The sequence below is a fragment of the Cyprinus carpio genome, chromosome B25 (assembly GCF_018340385.1).
Source record: "Cyprinus carpio isolate SPL01 chromosome B25, ASM1834038v1, whole genome shotgun sequence".
Classification (NCBI taxonomy): Eukaryota; Metazoa; Chordata; class Actinopteri; order Cypriniformes; family Cyprinidae; genus Cyprinus; species Cyprinus carpio.
In genome coordinates, this window is record NC_056621.1 from 13,384,138 (window position 1) to 13,406,200 (window position 22,063).

The 22,063-nt window shown below is 36.9% G+C and overlaps 2 protein-coding genes and 1 long non-coding RNA gene across 3 annotated transcripts; 2 read left to right on the plus strand and 1 right to left on the minus strand.

The window, feature by feature from the left end:
• Positions 1 to 1,048: 1,048 nt before the first annotated feature.
• On the minus strand, positions 1,049 to 3,632 carry LOC122142437. Its single transcript, XR_006158603.1, has 2 exons — positions 3,506 to 3,632; positions 1,049 to 3,039 (listed from the first exon to the last, which is right to left on the minus strand). It is a non-coding gene; the product is annotated as an uncharacterized LOC122142437 (long non-coding RNA).
• On the plus strand, positions 3,235 to 7,641 carry LOC122142436 (shaker-related potassium channel tsha2-like). Its single transcript, XM_042753118.1, has 2 exons — positions 3,235 to 5,072; positions 7,115 to 7,641. Exon 1 carries the CDS (start codon positions 3,597 to 3,599, stop codon positions 5,025 to 5,027), a length of 1,431 nt encoding a protein of 476 aa, XP_042609052.1. The 5' UTR covers positions 3,235 to 3,596; the 3' UTR covers positions 5,028 to 5,072; positions 7,115 to 7,641.
• A 4,111-nt stretch (positions 7,642 to 11,752) lies between these two features.
• Positions 11,753 to 18,666, plus strand: LOC109087286 (potassium voltage-gated channel subfamily A member 1-like). Its single transcript, XM_019101495.2, has 3 exons — positions 11,753 to 11,957; positions 12,197 to 12,382; positions 12,705 to 18,666. The coding sequence occupies exon 3, from the start codon at positions 12,930 to 12,932 to the stop codon at positions 14,403 to 14,405; it is 1,476 nt and encodes a 491-aa protein (XP_018957040.2). The 5' UTR covers positions 11,753 to 11,957; positions 12,197 to 12,382; positions 12,705 to 12,929; the 3' UTR covers positions 14,406 to 18,666.
• Positions 18,667 to 22,063: the final 3,397 nt, after the last annotated feature.

Genomic DNA, 22,063 nt, shown 5'->3' on the forward strand with positions numbered 1-22,063 from the left:
TGCTGAGCTCCAGTAGCAGGTGTTTCTTAGCCTGTTTCGACAAAAATATTTTTCACCTTAAATTTAGTTATTAGAAGTTGCTGCAAACAGTCTTGTGGTCCATTTAGGTCACACTAGAATACATACAAAAAATGTTTAAGAGGCTGATTATTTAAAGGAAAATCCCTCAGCAGTCTTCTGTCACCTAATGCTATCATCACCCATCACCCATATATCAGCCTGTGTCACCTCTGGCTCAAAGGCCATTGCTATATTAGCTATAGCACATTAGCCATATAACTGACTTCAATTGCGCTTATTTATACTTTATTATTATATATTACTATTATTATTAATTTTATATATATATATATATATATACAGTTAATTAACATACAGTTAATTAACATGTGTGTGTGTATGCAAATGTATTTCTGTGAAGTTAAAGCATTTAGTAGTATTTTAAATTATTTGTAAGTTTTATTTTAATTTTAGTTTACATTTTTGTAATTTTCTATAATTTCGTCATTTGTATTAGTTTTTTCTTAAATATTTCTTTTATGTACTTCAAATAAATTAATATCGTTAAAAAAAAAAGTATGCATATATTTTATAAAATATAAAATTAAATATATTGAATATTTATTTCTTAAATATGCATGTGTTCACAGTTCACACACTTATAACTACAAATTAAAAAAATCAGACAAGACATAGAAAAATACCAGTACTACTTATTTGTTATATTTGGGACTTGATAGCTCAATTCTCATTCACTTTTGCTGTCAAGGAAAAAAGGCAGCCCGGACATTCACACAATGACATGAGGTTGAGTAAACGATATAATTTTAGGCTGAACTATCCCTTTAAGAAGGAACGTGACCTCACATGCAAATCAACTGTGCCAAAACATACTTAGTACGTGAATGAGTACGAATTTGTCCCACTATTACACACACAAGTGTTTTTTAAGGTACTATCACACACAGGGGATGGTGAAAGTATTAAGCTGCCGGTTAGACATGAGTTTGTAATATGAGCCGATAAACTGAACGGAGATGCAAGCGGGTAAACTCATCAGAGCTTTATTTAGCCACGGGAAAGACTCTTATAATATTATATACACAACTGCACAGAAGCAGAAAGAAACTTTCATTGAAGATTATCAGCGCCACAGCTCCATATTAAGATCTTTGACATTAGAGGGCCTAAGGGTTGTCATAGCTGAAAACATGTTAAATTCCATGCATGTACCATTACACCGTCACACACGAGGTGGAACGTGAGCCCAGATTCCTCTGGGAGCCTGACGGCATCTGAACATTACAGGAATTCCATGCTGACGTTTGGGTGTGAATGAATGATATCTCATCCCATTGGGCCATCCTTCAGTCACATGGCCAGCACCGGTGCCATTTATTAAGGTGGCATATTGCTTTCTGTCAGCATTTTCCCCTCATGGGAATCCCTGGCCTTTTCTGCCCTGGCTCGAGGGATATGCCTGTTTATCGGGTCCATCTCCAAGACTCAGTCTGCTGTTACTGATTGCTAGGAAGTGGCTTAGTGATTTATCACGTCTGTTTATATCCAGTTATTTTTAATGTTGGAAAGTAATAGTATTGTAAACATCATTAATGAAAAAGACAGAGCTACTAAGCAAGTTACAATTAGTATCCAATAATATAGGCTATGTCTCACAGAATTGCTAAAAGATGGAAAAATATAATTCTACATAAAATCATAAAATACATCTAACCATATAATTGTAATTAAGAATCCCTTAAGGGAGGAAAAAACACTTTCTGTATATTTTGTTGCTGACATAAGTTGCAAGTCTAATGAAACGTTTTGGTATTCAAACTTTTTTTGGTGTCATTATTAGCATGTATCAGCCTTGCATATAAGTTAAGTTCTGTTCGAACCAATCACTAGCTACTAATTTCATCCTTAAAAGTGTAATTAGATTACTGTACTAATTACTTTCTCTAAAATGTATTGCATTGCCTATTACTAAATCCTAATCTTGACCAATGATAGACATGAAACTGCTCTTTTGATTCTTTGAAATAAATAATATAAAACTAAATTAATTATTCTTTAACTGACCAAAGTATTTGAAATGATAAGGTAACTTTTTATCATTACATGTAAAATTTTGATATTAAATCCACTATTGTTTTATAGAGAATTGTTTACATATATGTATATTACATCAGAAGTAGCCTGACTGTAACTAAATTACAGACCAATTAAGAGTAATCCCTTACTTTACGTTTTCAATTAAATTATAGTAATTATTTAGCAATGCATTAAACTCAGCAATGACGATGACTATCACCAAAGTCCCTTTAAGGGTATTTTATAGTCTTTGCTATAACTAGCTACCAACACAGCATAACGTTCTGTTTATTATAAGCATGCGATGCCAGCTCTTTAAAGTCATGTGGATTCTGATTGCCAGTCAATGTTTTTGTCGTTCAAACGATATTTTTCCTCTTTGTCGTTATTGTTATAAATGTTATCTATTCTCATAGAATAGCAACCATTATTAAAGCTTTAAAGCCTAGTTATCATTATTCCTTGGTGTATAAACAAGCCCTTACACTTGTCAAAATGGGAACTGTCATTATATTGCCAAGTTGTTGATGTTAATGAGAATCCCTTATGTCAAGGTCCTTGACTGGCTGATGAAAATAAAATAAATAAATCAGAGCACTGGTCTAAAATAGGCCTAAATAAATAAATAAACAAACAAGCAAGCAAGCAAGTAAAAGAGACTCATTACCAAGCCAGTTGATCCAGACAACTTTTAGCACACAGGTGTCAGAGGTGTGGTGATTCTCTCTCTCTCTCTCTTTCTGCATCTCAGTCAGCACCAATGAACCTGAGCATCATCACATTTCTGCGTGGGGCCTCATGGTGTTAGCTGTAAAGTCGGCCAACGTAACCGCTGCTTACTGACTCTTCTTGAGTCGCACTGTGCGGGTGCTCAGGTGTCAGTCCTCATGCCAGCATTTTCAAGTTCAAGAGGCCCAGGCTGGAGCAACACTGCGAGAGTTTCTGGATGTAGGAAATAAACTGTTTGGAAGCATTTCTGAATTCGCAAACTACTTGAAAAGTTATCGTAACTATGAGCAAATGAGCGGCAACAATATCAGTTGTTTCACAAATATATAGCCTAAATGTTGGCTTCTATTTTATTTATCTTATGTAAGCTATATATTTATGATAAAAACATTTGATAAACACAATAAACCAAAACAACGTCTAGTTCTTAAATCTTCAAATTAGAGGTTCTAACTTTGAGCCCTTAAAGTTCATAACACCCGACGCGCATTGCTTCGGTGTGCCAATCAAAGTCAGCCCACCCTTTGCGGTCTTAAGCAGTCTGTGTGGTACTATATCTGTTTGAGCTCTCGGCTGAGCATGTTGTCAGAATGACTTCTATTTCATTACACCAATAAACTAGTTTTAGTACGTTTAGAAGGTAGCTTAGTAGCTTTTAGACGTTAGTTTAGGGCTCTACCTCCGTCAGGCTGGAGCTGTCGGATCCAAAGAACTGGTGGAGTGGCGGAAAGTCGTGGAGGCACAACAGACAACAATCTCGAGGGGCAAAGATGTCCCGAGAGAACCACGATGAGAGTGTGGACCACGCTGCCCTCTTCCAGGACGTCTGTGAAGCGGAGCCCCCTGATCAGGAGTGCTGCAAGCTAGTCACCATCAACATTTCAGGCCTGCGTTTCGAAACTCAGCTTAAAACCCTCGCAAGATATCCGAACACGTTACTAGGAGACCCAATGAAGAGGATGCGGTTCTACGACCCTTTGAGGAACGAGTTCTTCTTCGACAGAAACCGACCCAGTTTTGATGCCATCTTGTATTACTATCAGTCGGGCGGGAGGCTTCGAAGACCCATCAACGTGCCGGTTGAGATCTTTTTGGATGAAATTAAATTTTACGAAATTGGCGATGACGTCATCAATCGGTTCCGAGAGGACGAGGGTTTGTTAAAAGAAGACGAACGTCCCGTTCCGCCCAGTGAGTTGAAGCGTCAAATCTGGCTGCTGTTTGAGTATCCCGACAGCTCCGGTCCAGCCAGAATGATCGCTATAGTATCTGTGATGATCATCCTGATATCCATCGTTATCTTCTGTTTAGAAACTTTGCCGGAATTTAGAGAGGATGATCGTGTGTTCAACAACCACCTAGCGCCGAACGGAACGACTGCTGGAAAAAGATCTAGTATGTTCATGGATCCATTCTTCTTGCTGGAGACCATCTGCGTCGTTTGGTTTTCCTTCGAACTGTTTGTAAGGTTTCTTGCGTGCCCGAGCAAGCCCGCCTTCTTCAAAGACATCATGAACATTATAGATATTGTTGCTATTCTTCCATATTTCATTACTTTGGGTTTAGACCTCAGCGAAGTCGAATCAAGCTCGCAACAGACCACGTCTCTCGCCATACTGAGAGTTATCCGCTTGGTGCGCGTCTTCAGGATTTTCAAACTCTCACGGCACTCCAAGGGTCTCCAAATTCTCGGTCAGACCCTACGAGCGAGTATGCGAGAACTTGGACTGCTGATATTTTTCCTTCTCATCGGGATTATATTGTTCTCCAGTGCGGTGTACTTCGCCGAAGTGGACGACCCGGAATCGTCTTTTACCAGTATCCCAGACGCGTTCTGGTGGGCGGTTGTTACCATGACTACTGTTGGATATGGTGACATGTACCCAGTGACGATAGGAGGCAAAATTGTTGGATCGATGTGTGCCATTGCAGGAGTTCTTACAATCGCCCTGCCGGTACCGGTAATCGTGTCGAACTTTAATTACTTCTATCACCGAGAGCACAGCGAGGAGGAGCAAGTGGAATATACGCACGTAACTTGCGGTCGCCCGTTGCCTGTCGTATGTGTCCAAAATAAAAGTGACAGTAAACCCTCTCTCGTGAACTCAGAGCGTTCAGAAGACGACGACGACTGGAGTTCAATAAGCGTGTTAAATTTCAATCCATCAGAGGAATATACAGGCAAACTCACAGACGTATAAGAACACCAAAAAGAGCTGTAGGCCTGTCAAAGCGCGCGCATCTATGTGAGTATTAGTTTTGCTGTCTAAATACTTTGGGTTTCTTGTTTCTAGAGTTATAAAAGATTATGGCTGGAGTAACCTTATTCAGAGCTGTTGTAGATGTGTCACAGCTGAATTCTAAATTAGTGCGCCAAGCTTCTGCGTTGCTTGGCAACCATAAACAGCCAGTACATTGAAAGCGCCCGAATAAGCACGTTGAGCCTTACGTCATCTCAGAATGTTTACTAACATAAACGGGCCTTCCCCAGTATTCCAACTTATGCACTATTCTATTCCATTGTGTAGTATATAAATAGTGTGTCCACACTGAAAAATTCACTTTAGATACTTGCACTTCAGATAACCCAGGGATGCACTGAATTGGAAGTTTGGACACTTAATTTTTTTTGTACCTGGTATTGGATTTACTGGAACGTTTTAGATTTGTATTATTAATGCCGTATAAAAAAATTATACAATGAGACATATTCAGTTCGAAAAGAATTGAATTGCCATGTGCTTTATGCAACAATATCACTTGCTTACTTTTACAATCATGTATTACAGTAAAACTATTTGTGGGTGTGAAATTTTCCCATTAATAAAACAGTTGTATAAAAAATGTTTTATATTTACCAAATCCATGGCCACTGAGGATTATAATTGTGCCAAATCCTCTCAGTCATAACTCAGTTGCTTCTTAATTAAATGTTCTCTATCAGTCCAGAATATTTGTGTATATGATTTTGGGCTCTTTATTGGGAATTACAGGAATTTCATAGGGAAAAGGGACCAAAAAAATATAAAAACATACATGAAGAAATGCAAAACAGTAAATTGAAAACATCTTTAAATAAACCTCAAAAATCTAGCATTATTCTTATTAGTCTGAGGGATGAAAAATGAAAACTTAATCAGCTCAGAATTTATTCATTTTGTTACAATTAAAAAATAAGTAAGTAGGCCTAGCTGTTTCTTCTACTACACCACAAAATGAACATGTCTCATCAATATCAGAATATTCAAAATCTAATGAATTAACAGGATAAATGTTATGCAGAAGCCTTCTCCAGTTTACATTCACAAAAAGGATTCCCAGGAGAGTTTGCCCCTTGACTGTGTTGGACACTTCGTGCTCTCAGCTGTCACAGCTTTCCTTTTGTATCAGAGGGTTATTGGACTCCAATGTTGGTGACAAAATAACCTTATAACCTTATTCAAATAATACACTGGACTTCTGAGTACATGGTGCATTATATAATAGGGTGACCAAACGTGCCATTTTCCCAGGACACGTCCTGGCCAGGATTTCTGTATTGCCTAAAATATCCAGCTTTTGGCTTTGGTTTCCTGTTTTCATACTTAATGAAGGTAATGATCGTTTGACCAATAACATGCAGACATTGTACATAATCGACCAATCGTGGTGCATGAGAAGGTGGGATCTACAGAGAATGGTCAAAGTGATGCAGATACGTGTACATATTAGTGTTGGACTTGAAGCAGCACTGAGCATACCGATCGGTGTATGACATCAAAGTACTGTGAGAGCGATTCAAAAGCACAAGAAGACGTCTGCTCTCTAGAGCTCTCACAGTACTTTGTCATACAACAATTGGTCTGCGCAGCGCAAACAAAGCCAAAACGTGGATATTTTATGCAATATGGCACGTTTGGTCACCCTATTATATAAGTGCATAATATGTAATTTGGGACAGAACCTAAGCCTACACTTTAGCAGCTGTAAAATTTAAATAAAAAATTAAATATTTTCTTTTCAACAGAAATTCATTGGGTTTTTATTAATGGCCTAAGAATAGTAAAATATGTTAGTAGGCTTATTGTTACCATGAACAAGGTATAGAGAAGAGGTTTATGTAAATAGCTAATTATTTATTCACTTGTCACTCAGAAGAACCAACCTTGGTTTAGGGTTCTTTAGCGAATACTATGTTACATCACGCCTGAACCTAGCAGTAAACTCTTTTGAGAACACAAATGTCACATTTAATGATAGTTGCATGTCTCATTATCTGTCACCATATTGATGTTACTTCTAATTGCAGGAAGCAGCAGCTGTATGAAGGCATTTCTTCTCTATAAAGAAGACAGAAGTTCATATTGCCTGCATAAACGTGTGTATTTTTGTCAGTAGCGGTCCGTTAGAGAAAGAGGTGAAAGGAATAAAGAGACTAACTGATACAATTTACTTTTTCAAATTTACCCATTAATGTGTATAATGCATATGATGTAAATATTTTATTATGCGTAAGCTGTCCCCCCAGGATTTCGCGGAACTTTATTCAGATTTTTGCAGCCTAAATTGACTGATTTTACTGCTGCTTTTCTCAAAATTTGCAGTGATATTTGCGGCATTTCTTATTGTTTTGCAGTGAAAATATACCACAGACAATATTCTTCTAATTCTAACATTGTTATGACTTTTCTGAATTTGTGAACCACTAGGGCTCAAGACTAACATTTGAGGACACCAGCACTAGTGCCATTAAGTTCTACAGAAGATGGCACCAGCACGTGACAGTAAAGCACTCAACCTAATCACACATGTACATCTCAGAGATGTCTATTTAATGTCTGCATTTACAAGATGTATTTTTTAGAGTATTTGCTCATCTGCAATATGTCTCAAAGACATTTCCTGTCAGATGTCAAATAGACATTTATTAGAATGCATGTAAAACTCCTTCTGAGTTTTCCAGATCTTTAGCAGACGTCTTACAGATGTACTTGTGCTGTCTGGGTAGTTGAGATGCAGATAAAATCAACTTTTATTACTGTCATTCATGATGTTTAAATATAATAAATACAAATATATATATATATATATATATATATATATATATATATATATATATATATATATATATATATATATATTAGGGCATGTAAATGGCTAATAAGCTTATAAGTACTTCTCTGCAGCCATCTACTAGTGATAATATAATGTATTTTTTATTTTTAAATAAGTGTTTGCTTTCCTACATTATGAACCTGTTGGTTTTATGAATGGGGGCAACCTATGGAAGATGAACAAATAATATCATCACATTAAAAAGAACTTTCAAATTCAGTAATACTTAAAGATTTGAAGTGCTGGGAAAAGTTGTGTGAAGCATTTAAAGGCGCTGTATGTAAGTTTTTGACTCTGCTAAAGCATAAAAATACCATGATATGTTTGCAGATATTTAAGAAACATGCTAAGTTATCATACTTGTTTATCTAAAAAACAATGCTACAGTCGGTTATTCTCCTTTGAAAATGTGCGTTCAGGCCGGAATGTCTGTCTCTGTTTTGGTTTGTGGAACCCGCACACTGCCGGTTTACCTAATTGTATTTCGGCACCCCGGGTTGCCAGTTGGCGGAAAACACAGCGTATTTAATTTTATTCATCTTCAAGTGCGCTCGTTCCTGTTGGTGTCTCAATCTGGCAACCTGCATGTGCCTCAAGTCTGAGGAGGAGGGGCCGGGTGAAAAAACCCTCTCCAATATTTTGGACTGCAATACCTAGTTTCAAAAAAGGTGAGACAGAATGAAAGGATGATATTGGCTACACATTTAGCCTACCAAAATGAAGAAGTGAATGATTGAATTCACACAGGTGAGATATGTTCTCACTACATTGTTTGAAAGAATCGGCTCTCCGTTCTCGGTTCATGTAAAAAAAAAAAGTTTTAAATGCCTAGGGCCTATATATTTGACGTGTAAAATTATGTGCTGTGTATGGTGTTTTTCCATAGATTTATTATTGCGATTATAACTCTATTATCAATGCTAATTTTATATCGAATGTATCATTTGTGTACGCAGCCTAAGCACATTTGTCTGTAAATATATAAATAGGCTATATATTGGTTCATCGATTAGTAGCCTATTAATTTACAAATCAGCCTCTCAAAAAATCCTCACAGGCCGCTACTGATTTTTGTAATACTATATAGCCTATTGTAATATATTTGTAATCTAGAAATAATTTACATATTATTTATAAAATGTTTTAAGCTTTATTTAAACTTTCATGTCTTTGCCTTGTGATACAGCCTATAGTTCTTTAAAATATCTCAATCTCTGCCTTTTGTAATCTGTGTGCTTTAAACATGCAAGAGATGTTCTATGCATATGTTGCCTTTTCTCAGGATAAAATGTTATTATATGGTCTGACACTGTAGACCTGTTACCTTAACATCTTGGCCAGTTAACCTGCCCACATGACAGCTGCAGACCAAGTGGACAAGCTATTTTTGATACATGTTAATGAGGTATGAATTGTTAACTTATTTTTGATAAATAAATATTTTGTCACATTCATAATCAAACGTTGTTTGCATCATTTCTCTTGATAAATTTAGTTTTAAAGGTTTTAAAGTAAACTTTGCATTGAGGACTGCAGACTAATAATAAATGACTGAGTGATCAAAAGTATAATCCTGTGAATTTTTGTTTTTTGTGGAATATCTTTTCCCTGTGAAAGATGTTTTTTTTTTTTTTTATTATTATTATTTATTACAAAAATACTAACGTGCTGATGATGCATGATCTACTGTGGCATTGTAGCATGTTACCTGGAATAATATTGCTGACTAGACATATCTCTGGGGAAAGCTCATTGGATGTCCTGCATCATTACTATAGCAAAAGCCCAACAGACACTTGAAATTTAACTAAATTGTGCTTAGTGGATGTACTTTCTTTTTTTTATTGAGGCATGCAATTATGTTATGTCTCCAAAAATCAAGATAAAGTAATATGGTCATGGTCAGTTTAAACAGGGCAATGAAACACTTACAAAACTGAACAATTACTCCATTAATAATGTATAACAGGTGGGATCTATGACACTTCAGACAGCTCTGATTAATGACTGCTGATGCATTTATGTTGATTGAACGAATCACTGCTCAGTGAAAGTATACATGTGAGGGGAAGTCACTGAACGGTAAAAGGTGAAGGGAGGAAAGGGCTGCCCATTTCTTATTCATGATATTTAGCAGTTAAGAGCTCGCTCACTCCAGCTGCTGTTCTAACAGAGCCTCATAATGAAAACTGCAATGCTTTTACTCTGTTTGGCTGATGGACATATTTAGGATTTGTCTAAAACAAATTAGTACTCCAATCAACTTGATATGTTTACTGTAGGAAGACTAGCTAACAATTCATATAAGTTCATATAAGTCATCTTATACAATAGCTCATATTTATCTTAGGTATTTTTTTACTCAAGCTTCTTCTCTCTGAATTAAGTCGCAAGTTCTATTTCACGTTCCTGACACTAATGGAGGGATGCACAGATCAGTCATTCTGGTGGTGTTCGCATTGGTTTGATGATGTTTGTGCGCCACCTACTGGTGAATTGGAGGAAACGTCACTGTCCACAAACATTTAAAAAAATGTGTTCATATAATCAAGGAAAGTATTATTACATCATCATCGGAATTATATTGTTTCATATTGAAATGTATATAGGTCAATGATGTTTATTAAATCCATTCATCTTAAAAGTTTATTATATTTTATTATTTTGTGCTGAACATATTTTAAGTTATAAGTTACTATTTTTGGAGGCTTAAGGTAGGCTAAATCATGGCTTTGTAAAATAAACTTTATATATATATATATATATATATATATATATATATATATATATATATATATATATATATATATATATATATATAAATTGCGAAAATTCTCAAATGTTGACAGGAACATCATAGAAATTTTTTTTTTTTAATCAATAATATTATTAAAAATATTATTTCTTAAAACATTATTGTCTACTAAAGTAAAACGTCCCATTTAGACTTTTTAATGTTTTAATATATAATCTATGTTTTGTTCAGTAAAGGGTAAATGAAGTAGGCTAACCCTAGAAAAAGCAATATCAAAGGACATTACAAAAGCAACATCTAATGAATTTTCATTGCTTAAAACTCTGTGAAAACAATATTTCAAGATGTAAGGAAAATAATAGTGTTCACCTAATGGCTACACCCCATTTAAGAATCATTAAATCATATTTTTGTGGAAAATAAATCATATTTTTGTGGAACGTGAATGCAATAGCCTAATTACATTTAGGCCTATAAATTGGCACATGTCAGCATCTTCAAAACATCTCTTTTCTGTCGTGTCGGACATCATTATCATAATTGTATCATAACTGAATTATACAGAGTGATTTCTCCACTATGACAGAAATTATGCTGAAATCCAAACGTTTGGGGGGGAAATCTAGGTAATTCTACAGGAAAATGAAGGTGAGAATTATCAAAACAAATTGCATGTATAATCAGCGTGTGCTGGAAAGCACTCTAACCGAGTGTGCTGCAAAAATCGCCGTCCGTCCGAGTACATACACCCACGTTATTCTATAAATATTCCAACCCCCGTACTATCCAGTCTCAAACACCACGCATGGAGCTGCGCGGCTCTAGAACTCTTTTGGGTGGGAAAAAGTCGCAGTATTCCACGAAAAAGAGCACTTTAGAGAAGTCGTCTTTTTATTGTGGTTATTGGTTAGTGTGGGCAGTTAAAGTATCTGTGCACATTAGTGCTCGGCGAATCAGATACTGCGCCAGTGTTGGCACATAAATGCTCTCGCGCATTGCATGGACAAGCACTTGTGGCCACGCGCGGTCTGCATTGCGTCGAACCCCTCCCCCATACTGTCCCACCCCCCCTCTCCCGCTCCGCGTTCTCCCATGTGCAATACAGTGCAACAATATGTTGGGCATGATTAAGGAATTATTCCCTCTCCCCTTATTGATCCCTCCTTTAAGAAGCCTTTCGCATCCATACCCCCCTATCAGTGTGTCCAGATAAAACAGACCGCTCGTCATCTTGTCTGCTCGTAAGAGGGAAATTTTGCTGATGCAGTAATGTCTGGAAATGGTATGGTTCGCTTTTGCCCCCTTAATGTATCTCCCGCCTGAGCTGAGCTGCAGCATTACAATTTCTTATGCAGTATAAGCCATTTACACCAAGGTGCCGCCGCACGAGCAGGAGAGGAGGGAGGACGTTGCTTCATGTTTTCTTTTAGCCTTTTTTCCGCCTCTTGTCTTTTAGCACACGTTTATATTGAATGTGAAGCTTTGTAATACATCTCAAAGCCATTTTTTTCCCCATTATAGCATCGCTTGCGAATGTCGTGAATCATTTCCGTTCTGGATGTGACATTTATGGACCGCAACCGAACAGTTTGAAAGTGAGAAGATGTGAAGAGCCTTTTACAATCGTATTTTCTCCAACAAAAGGGAATCGAGGGTGCATTACTGACAGGAGACTGCTGGCAGAAGACGCATTCCTTCAGTAGCAAGGTGAGCACTAAAACTGTATGAATAAGCCTGAAGTGAAAGTCTTTCTTATGTTTTCCTATCTATTTACTTACCCAAACTTAGCTATAAGCAATTCAAAAATATATTAAGACTGTATGTATGTGGTGATGGAGTAAAAGTGACCCTGTCCTGTCACGTCTTTTCAATATCCTGAATGAGCTTTATAATTCAGAATTGCGCCCTTATGGCTATGCACTTCTCTGATTTATATATACAATCACAAGTAAATAAATAAGTAGTGTGAACTTGCTGAGCTAGCAAATATCGCCGCTGTTCGATCCATTTTTCTCTGACTCGGTGACAGAGGCAGCCGTAGTGGATGCAGCGGAACGGAGCGATGGTCGAATCGGTGACAACCGCAGTGGGGCCACACTGAGGAAAGATCAAGTTATACCCTATACCCCGGGTTCGAGATAGATTTGAGGGTCTGGAAACGGAGAAAAGGAAGGAAAGCGACGCCTTTTGGAGGGCAGTTGGATGTCTACTCAATTAAATTAACTCCTGCGGACCTCTAACTTTGACCTGCAGGATGACAGTCGTGGCTGGGGACAACATGGACGAGACCTCTGCCGTGCCGGGGCATCCGCAGGACACGTACCCCCCTGACCATGACGATCACGAATGTTGCGAACGGGTGGTCATCAACATAGCAGGGCTGAGGTTCGAGACCCAGCTCAAAACTCTCGCCCAGTTTCCAGAGACTCTATTAGGTAACCCAAAAAAGCGAATGCGGTATTTCGATCCCTTGAGAAACGAGTACTTCTTCGACAGAAATCGTCCGAGCTTCGATGCCATCCTCTACTACTATCAGTCTGGGGGGAGACTGAGAAGGCCTGCAAACGTCCCTTTGGATATGTTCTCAGAAGAAATTAAGTTCTATGAACTTGGGGTCGAGGCGATGGAGAAGTTTCGTGAAGATGAGGGCTTCATTCGTGAGGAAGAGCGGCCCTTACCGGAGCGTGAGTTTCAACGGCAAATCTGGCTTCTGTTTGAGCATCCCGAAAGCTCGGGGGCGGCCAGAGGAATAGCTATTGTGTCCGTTATGGTAATTTTAATTTCCATTGTTATTTTCTGTTTGGAGACTTTACCTGAACTGAAAGGGGAACCTGAGGAGGTGATTATAGGCAACAGCACCTTCTACACCAAACCAAACATCTTGACTGATCCCTTCTTTATTGTAGAGACCCTCTGCATCATCTGGTTCTCATTCGAACTGATAGTGCGCTTCTTTGCTTGCCCGAGCAAAGCAGCCTTCTTTAAGAACATGATGAACACCATAGACATTGTGGCCATCATCCCCTACTTCATCACACTGGGTACAGAGTTAGCAGAGGACGCGGATGGAGAAAAGGAATTAAAGGGCGAGCAGGCAACATCACTGGCCATCCTCAGGGTGATCCGTCTGGTCAGGGTGTTCAGGATCTTTAAGCTGTCCAGGCACTCCAAAGGCCTTCAGATTTTGGGACAGACCCTCAAAGCCAGTATGCGAGAGCTTGGATTGCTAATATTCTTCCTCTTCATTGGTGTCATATTGTTCTCCAGTGCTGTGTATTTCGCAGAGGCAGAGGAAAAAGAGTCCTACTTCACCAGCATCCCAGAAGCGTTCTGGTGGGCGGTTGTGTCGATGACCACCGTAGGCTACGGGGACATGGTGCCAGTGACTATAGGGGGCAAGATCGTGGGTTCCCTGTGCGCCATTGCCGGTGTGCTGACCATCGCCCTCCCGGTGCCTGTCATCGTGTCCAATTTCAACTATTTCTACCATAGAGAAACCGAAGGAGAGGAGCAGGCCCAACTCCTCAACGTGAGCAACCCGAACATTGCCTCTGATTCCAACTCGAGTCGTCGCAGCTCCTCGACCGTCAGCAAGTCTGAGTACATGGAGATAGACGGAGACATAAACAACAGCATCGACAACTTCAGAGAGGCCAACCTCAGAACTGGCAACTGCACTATCCCTAATCAGAACTGTGTAAACAAAAGTAAGCTGCTAACCGATGTCTAGAGACACAGTAGAAAATTCAGTCACGTACATATGAATGCTTACTTTACCTCCTCTTGTGAGCCCTTGCACTGCAAATATCTCTACAATGCAGATGAAAGAAAAATACTACACAAAAACATATAGAACAAAACTGCAGCAAATGAGGCCGATGATTCGGTATATACTTAATGTAAATGCATTTCCAAAGAGGATGATTGAGAAAAAAGCCACCTAGAGCACCTAGCCAACGTTGACAGGCATTGAAGGACTTTTGATGACAGGATTACTAAAACATCACGCATGGACTGCAGACTACATTTCAGCAAGCTGCACACTGCATCCGGGAACGTGCATAAAAGACCAAGTGCAGTCTTCAGTGGAAGCATCGTCCATAGGTGGTCTTCCTTAACTGACCAGCAAAGCACCTTATATGAACAAGACTGATCTTCTGCTGGGATGCTACGGAGGCCAAGGTCATCGCCTCATGGACATCCGCATTGCTGCTATTTTCCAGCAGATGCTGTTATTTAGATATCACCAAGTGATTAAATGCCATGCCCTTTAGATGTAAGACAGCACAATGCCGAAAGAGGAGCCTCATAGTTAGCATGTTTTGATTATCCTCATTTTGATATTGGCATGCGTCAGACATTACCTCATGACGATAGGAAATCCATTCCTGTTTTGCTTTTCTTTTGCATTTGGTTCCATCAGCTCCCCTCTCCATCGACCTCCTCTCATTTGTAACCATGAAAAGTGCACTAGTGTGTCATGATTTGAGATGCTTATCATTTAGGTGTATTTAAAGACTGAATGTTTAACCTTACGGGAAACAGAATCTTAATGATATCATAGCATGTCAAAAGAACCTGCATTATGGCCTAATCAACTAAGGTACTGTGTATCCTAGTATATTTAATGCATGACATCGGTATTATACAGCTTGTTGCAATTGAGATACCTCATAAGGGTGTCGTTGTTACAATCAGGGAACTAGGGACATCGATTCCTTGACATTTTCTGAAATGTGACAAAATATATATGCAAGCCCCAATGCTGGGATGCAAACTTTTCAATCTAAAATGTAGTCAAAGACAGAGAAAAAGAAGATATCAAGATACTATCAAATGCATATACTCATACTAAGCACACCTGTTATAAAAAAGTAGTATAACTTAAATAGTGCTGTGCATGGGCATTCTCTCTCTCTCGAGAAAAAAAGAAAACTATGGGCAATTATACTTCATGCTTCCATTTTGTGATCAAATTTAGGATTTACAATATCAAAAATCACTTAATTTATTTTAGCAGGATGCAAAAGAGATCATGGCCGAATTACTCATATTAGTTGCTAGTGCCTTTGACCCTCTCAGCAACCAGACAGGTGAAAGTGCCTCTGAGTAACTGGAGTTTTAGGCAGGGCAAGGGAACAATATCTGCTCTAAAAACTGTCATAATGTATGTTGAGGCTGGTCATTACCATGTGTACAGAGTGCTTTTCATTTTCATTGTTGTTCTTTTGAACGTGACATGGTTGTCAGGCACAAACGCAAGCCTGTGTTTTCATATGACAGCTGAGCTTGAATATGAAATTGGACATACGGCTTTCACGCGACGGGACATTTTAGAGTTTTCGATCTGCCTTTCATTGTGGTTTTGATTATGTTGTTGTGCCATAATAAAGAGTCTACCTCAGTGAGGTCACTGCACAGCTCACTGCAGAGCAGAACACGAGAGTACATAACAGCCTGTGAAGTGTGATGCTACATCAAAAATAATACACTTAGAGTACCCCAGAATTTGCCTTTTTTTCAAGCACTTACAACAAACGCAACAATGCGACCACCCCTGACCCCTCGGATCTGAAAGGCTCCCTTGCTAAGCACAATCAACGTTCGCTTTGGTTCTGTTTATTGTCTGGGAAGAGAACAGCACAAGCTTTCATATACCATAGGGTACACAACCATTTACATTGTTAAAAATCTGTCATTTTGAAGTATGTCGTCTAAAAAACATGTCCGCTTAATGTTAAAAGTCATGCTTAGCCCATTAAGGCTATATTAAGCCTGCAGGTACTGTAAAGAACAAATTTTAATGCAGACCTAATTGATTTATTGAGTGTACTGATGACTTAAACATTAATGTGAAATGTGTTCATGCTAATGTGGGCCATTTCAGTGCATAGAGCTACGTCTTTCATTTCCATTTTCCTTGATAATTAAAAAACACTTTAAAATAGCTGCGATCGAATTAGCCTGTTTGGGGTAATTTCATTTAACAAACACAAGCAAGTCTGCCAGAGCAGCTCGTAAACAAGTTGCCTGGTCATGTGATCTTTATTGATCCGTGAGGTGTGATTGTAATCAAAGGCAAACAGCAGTATTTTACCTCGGGCCGTTTCCTATAACACTAACATGGGTTTAGTCACCTCTGCCGCAGCTCTGTGTCAGGAAGAACTATTCAGGGTTTTATCAATCTACTTTTTGTTTATAATTCATAACATTGCTTCAGAGAGAGAGAGAGAGAAAAAAAGAGCTAAACAAGCAAAACAAATACTTTTTATCTGGAATTAAAGAAATAACACACATAAAAATCATACAACTTAATTTAACTTAATATGGAACAATTGTTAAATAAGGATGAACTGTTTCTACTGGACGTGCGAGCAGTGATCAAACCCCTATGGTGCTATGCATAATCCTATATTTCATAACTACACCATAAATCATAGCAATAGGGATCAAGTGTGTTACAGGAATGTCCAGAATGCTTATTTTAATATTCACCAAGGGCTGTGGCAAACTTTTGATAAGAATAGAGATTTAAATCTACTGTAATGCAAGAGAGAAATGATTTCCACCAATGATAGTGTGTTAGTTGACAAAATGTATATTTCATGTACTTTATGCTGAGAGACTGTAACAGAACAAAAATGCCCCCTTAACAAATGTTGCTTCCTTTCCCTTTTGAAGTTTATTTTGCCTCTGATCTGAGGTGAGGACCATTTATGAGCAACATTTTACATCAGTTATGGCTTAGAGGTAGGTTTTTTATCAGCTGAGTCTGTAGAGGTGTAAATCCATAACATAACGCATACTTATTTGGTTGTTTTTCTATTTATATATTTGCATCGCAAACTTTATTTCAAGAAAGGATGAAAGATAGAATACACTGTAGTGGAAAAATAAAAAAGAACTGACTGACGTGCCATCATAACGATTACTAAGTAACCCGATATGAGTGCTGTCAAAAAATTAGAAAATGTAGTTGTGCTCCCAGGTTGTGGCCTTTTGGAGGATGTTGCAGACATATTTATTTTCTTCACCTGCGTGGCCTCGTCTAGCTATATTACCATGTTGCGTCCATGTGACACTATAGTTAACTGTGCTTTAAAGAACCCATGCCCTTGATAAAACTACAGTAGACTCACAAATGAGTCCATAAGACAAGCCATTACAGATATATAGGAAGATTATACCTTGTATTATCGATATCATGAAATAAATAAAATAGAGACATTAGCATCGAAAATGTACTGTACATTGTACTTTTTTGTAATAACCTTAACTCCATACTGCCATACCAAACCAAAACTCAACAGCAACCTAGCAATTGCAAAAATCTGCATGGTGTATGGAAGACTGCATGAGCTTAGCCTTTCAAAAATGAGGATCAACTATATTCTGGTTGCATCGTTTTTTAAGCCCTTGCTGTCATTTGTTCCTAAAGCCATCTTCATTATTTATACGCCAACGTTGTTCCCTTTTGTTTGGGAAAAATTCTTTAATCCGTCAAACTCCACTGATCAGATATTTTTATTCAGTTTGTTTATTTATTTTGGCTTTATTTGAGATTTTGCTGTTTGCTTTCAGGATGCTGAATGATACAAGTCATGGATTATAATGTCATGGAAGTTAATAATTTAATTCCGCCAAAAAAAAGAAAAAAGAAAAAAAAGAAGGAAGCCGGAGACCCAAACTACTAACAAAGACCCAAACAAAGTCCATACAGTGATTCTGTACTGACCATCTCAGCTACATGCTTATGTTAGACAGATGATGACTCCATGTTAATGTTCCATGTACATCTACTCAAACTGTTTATGTTGTCTTAACATGTTTCTGTACATTTTCTGTCTTTGTTATGCTAAATTGTGTTACTGTGTTTTAATTTTGTCATACATTGACAAAGGCATGGTCTGTGATCTATGCAAGGGTTCTTTTGTTTCTTATGTCAAATATGATTTGATCATACATCCAAATCAATAAATTTTTAAGTATCAGCTGTCGGGTGTATGGTAATGATTTATAAAGACTGAGGTTATGGTATATTTTCTAATTGTTTTGGTTTGAATGCTTGTGATTAATCTACATTCTCAAAAAACCCTTTTAAAAGATACTAATATGTACTTTTAAAGAAATAAATATCAACCAAATGTGACCCTGGAGCACAAAACCAGTCAGAAGTAGCACAGGTATATTTGTAGCAATAGCCAACAATACATTGTATGGGTCCAAATTATCGATTTATTTTTCTTTTATGCCAAAAAATCATTAGGATATGAATTAAAGATCATGTTCCATGAAGAAATTTTGTAAATTTCCTACCGTAAATATACCAAAACATAATTTTTGATTAGTAATATGCATTGCTAAGAACTTAATTTAGACAACTTTAAAGGTGATTTTCTCAATATTTTGATTTTTTTGCAACCCTCAGATTCCAGATTTTCAAATATATGTTGTATCTCAGCCAAATATTGTCTTATCCTTAGAAACCATACATCAATGGAAAGCTTATTTATTAATTTTTGATGTATAAATCTCAGTTTAAAATGACCCTTATGACTGGTTTTGTGATCCAAAGTCACATATGGGGTAAGATACTGCGGTAACACTTTATTTTAAGGTGTCCTTGTTACACATTGCATGCACTTACTATTATAATAATAATAAATTGTGCATAATTGCATGCAAGTAACCCTAAGCCAAACCGTTATCCTAAGCATGAAAAGTAGCTAGTTTAAAACATTAAATGTCTGTATTAACCCATAGAATTGTGATTTTCTTAAAATATCTATTACAATTATATCATTTTTTTTTACAATTTTAACTATCTGTTGAAATGATATTCCATGTTTAGAAATGTAAAAACTGTTTAAATTACATATTTTATTATTGAACTAATTTTAATGAGCTAAACGTAATGTTTATCTGTCCTAAATTTTATGACCAACCCTGTTGTCTGCATTAATGTTACATTAGAAAACTGTGTTGTGCAGGAAGTGACATCATTTAAATTCTTTTTACAGCATGACAGGAAGACAAGAACATACTTTTTGTTCTTTTTTCTAATATTTGTGTTAGAAATATTTCAAATGTTTAGCATTGTAACACAAGCTATTGTATGGAAAAATAGTAATTTTGATGTTATTTCTATAATTATGAAATTACACAAATAATAGTTTAAGATGTATTTAGACATTTTGGCAACAGGGTTCACAATTGTTTCACCCCACTGAAAACATTTGGTGTACAAACAGTTTTCAGTCATAAATTGCTAGTAAATTTCATAATTAGTGGCAAACAAACAGCATTTAACACATGAATTTAAAAATTCAGTAGAAGGAAATAAGCTTCAAAACTTTACAACTTTGAAAAATCATTTATTGCAGTGTCTAATTGTTAAAAAAAAAAAAAAAAAAAAAAACTAATATAAGATTTCAGGCCCCGTTTTGAACAGTTTGTTGAACGTGACAATCATTTTGGAGGACTCTAAATATCCTGCAGTGCAGAGCTGAACACTGGACACTTTGTCCTTCATTCAAACTTATCAAAAACCTCCTGCAGCAAGGTGACAAAAAAGTGATTTAATTAAGTAGTAACAAGGATGGTCTATGGGGCTTTCAGTGTGGTTATGTGTATTGTAACAAAAAAGCCCAGAGTCATCCAGCACACACTGAACAAACATGACAACAAAAGGACGTGAACGGGCAGTGTACATCGTCAACAAGATGTCTTATCTCCTGCTTTCAATCCACCTACCGCGCGCTTTCCTTTATATACACACACATCAGGCACATTTGGTTTCCCTTGAGAGCTCAAAACATGATACTGGAGTGCCTTGTGCTTGGAGTACCCTTGCTCTCTCCTCCTCTGCATTGCCCTCTGGAGCTACAGCAGTTCTCTGCAGGCTGGAGCTGGGGTGGGGTGAGCTGGCGTCGGGCCCAGTGCAGCTCCTCAGGCACAGACACACACAAGCACTGAGCTCTGGGTTCCTGTGTCTCTGTCCTGCCCTGTACTGGCTCGGTCTGGCCGGCTACATGCGTCCTACTGCTGAGGATGAGAGTCATAAAACAGTTTTATCTTGTGATGTTAAAATCATTCACATGAATCCTCCAGCTGTGCCTTGATGGAGCTGAAAACTCTGCCTCAGTCGGCATAATCTCTGCCGTCTGCTGCACTGTCACAAAAACAGACCGCCCTAATAGAAGCCCCGAGTTATGTGTTATCTGGTGTCAGACAAAGTTATTGGCTTGAGTGCAAAGTCAGTGTCCTTGGATCATTTAGAGAAAAAATACTTTGGGGCAATTTCCAAGCAGGGCATTCAAAGACTGAATTTTTTTATTATTATTATTATTATTAGAAAGTATATATATATATATACATATATATATATATATATATATATATATATATATATATATATATATATATATATATATATATATATATATATATATATATATATAAATATATATAATATATATATATATATATATAAAACACACACACACAAACACACACACTGCCATTCAAAAGCTTGGGATCAGTAAGATTTAAAAAAAAAATGTAAAGAAATTTCTTATGCTCATCAAGGCTGTGTTTATTTGATCAAAAATATAGACAAAATGTAATATTGTGAATATTATTACAATGTAAAATAACATGTTTCTATTTTAATACATTCTTTTAAAATTTAATTGATTCCTGTGATTAAAGCTGAATTTTCTGCATCATTACTCTGGTCTTCAGTGTCAAGTGATCCTTTAGAAGTCATTCTATGCTGATATCAGTGCTGGATTTTTTTTGGAACCTGTGATACTTTTTTTAGGATTCTCTGATGAATAAAAAGTTAAAAAGGACAGCATTTATTTAATATAGAAATATTTTCTAACAATATGTATTACGATTCAAACGTTTGGGTCAGTAAATTTTAAATCTTTTTTTTTTTTTTTGGAAAGAAATTAATACTTTTTTTCAACAAGGATGTAATAATTTTTTAGCACAACTGTTGACAACATTGATCATTCTAATAATAAATCAGCATTTTAGACTGGGATTTTAGACTAGGATCATGTGACACTTAAGACTGGAGTTATGGCTGGAGTAATGGAAAATTCAGCTTTGCATTACATGAATAAATTATATTTCTAAGTATATTAAATTAGAAATTATTAATTTATAATATAACATTTCGCAATATTACTGTTTTGTATCTATCTATATATTAATTACACACACACACACACTTTTCTGTATCATATATGTGTGTAACTATATAAGTACATTTTATTTATGTACTCATTTTTAGTTATATATATATACTTATAAATAGATATGTACTTATATTTATATTTACTTATACTATATGCATATATATATATATATATATATATA

Excerpts from the sequence above, each read along its gene's own strand:
- LOC122142436 (XM_042753118.1), top strand. The coding sequence starts at position 3,597 with ATGTCCCGAGAGAACCACGATGAGAGTGTGGACCACGCTGCCCTCTTC.
- LOC109087286 (XM_019101495.2), top strand. The coding sequence starts at position 12,930 with ATGACAGTCGTGGCTGGGGACAACATGGACGAGACCTCTGCCGTGCCG.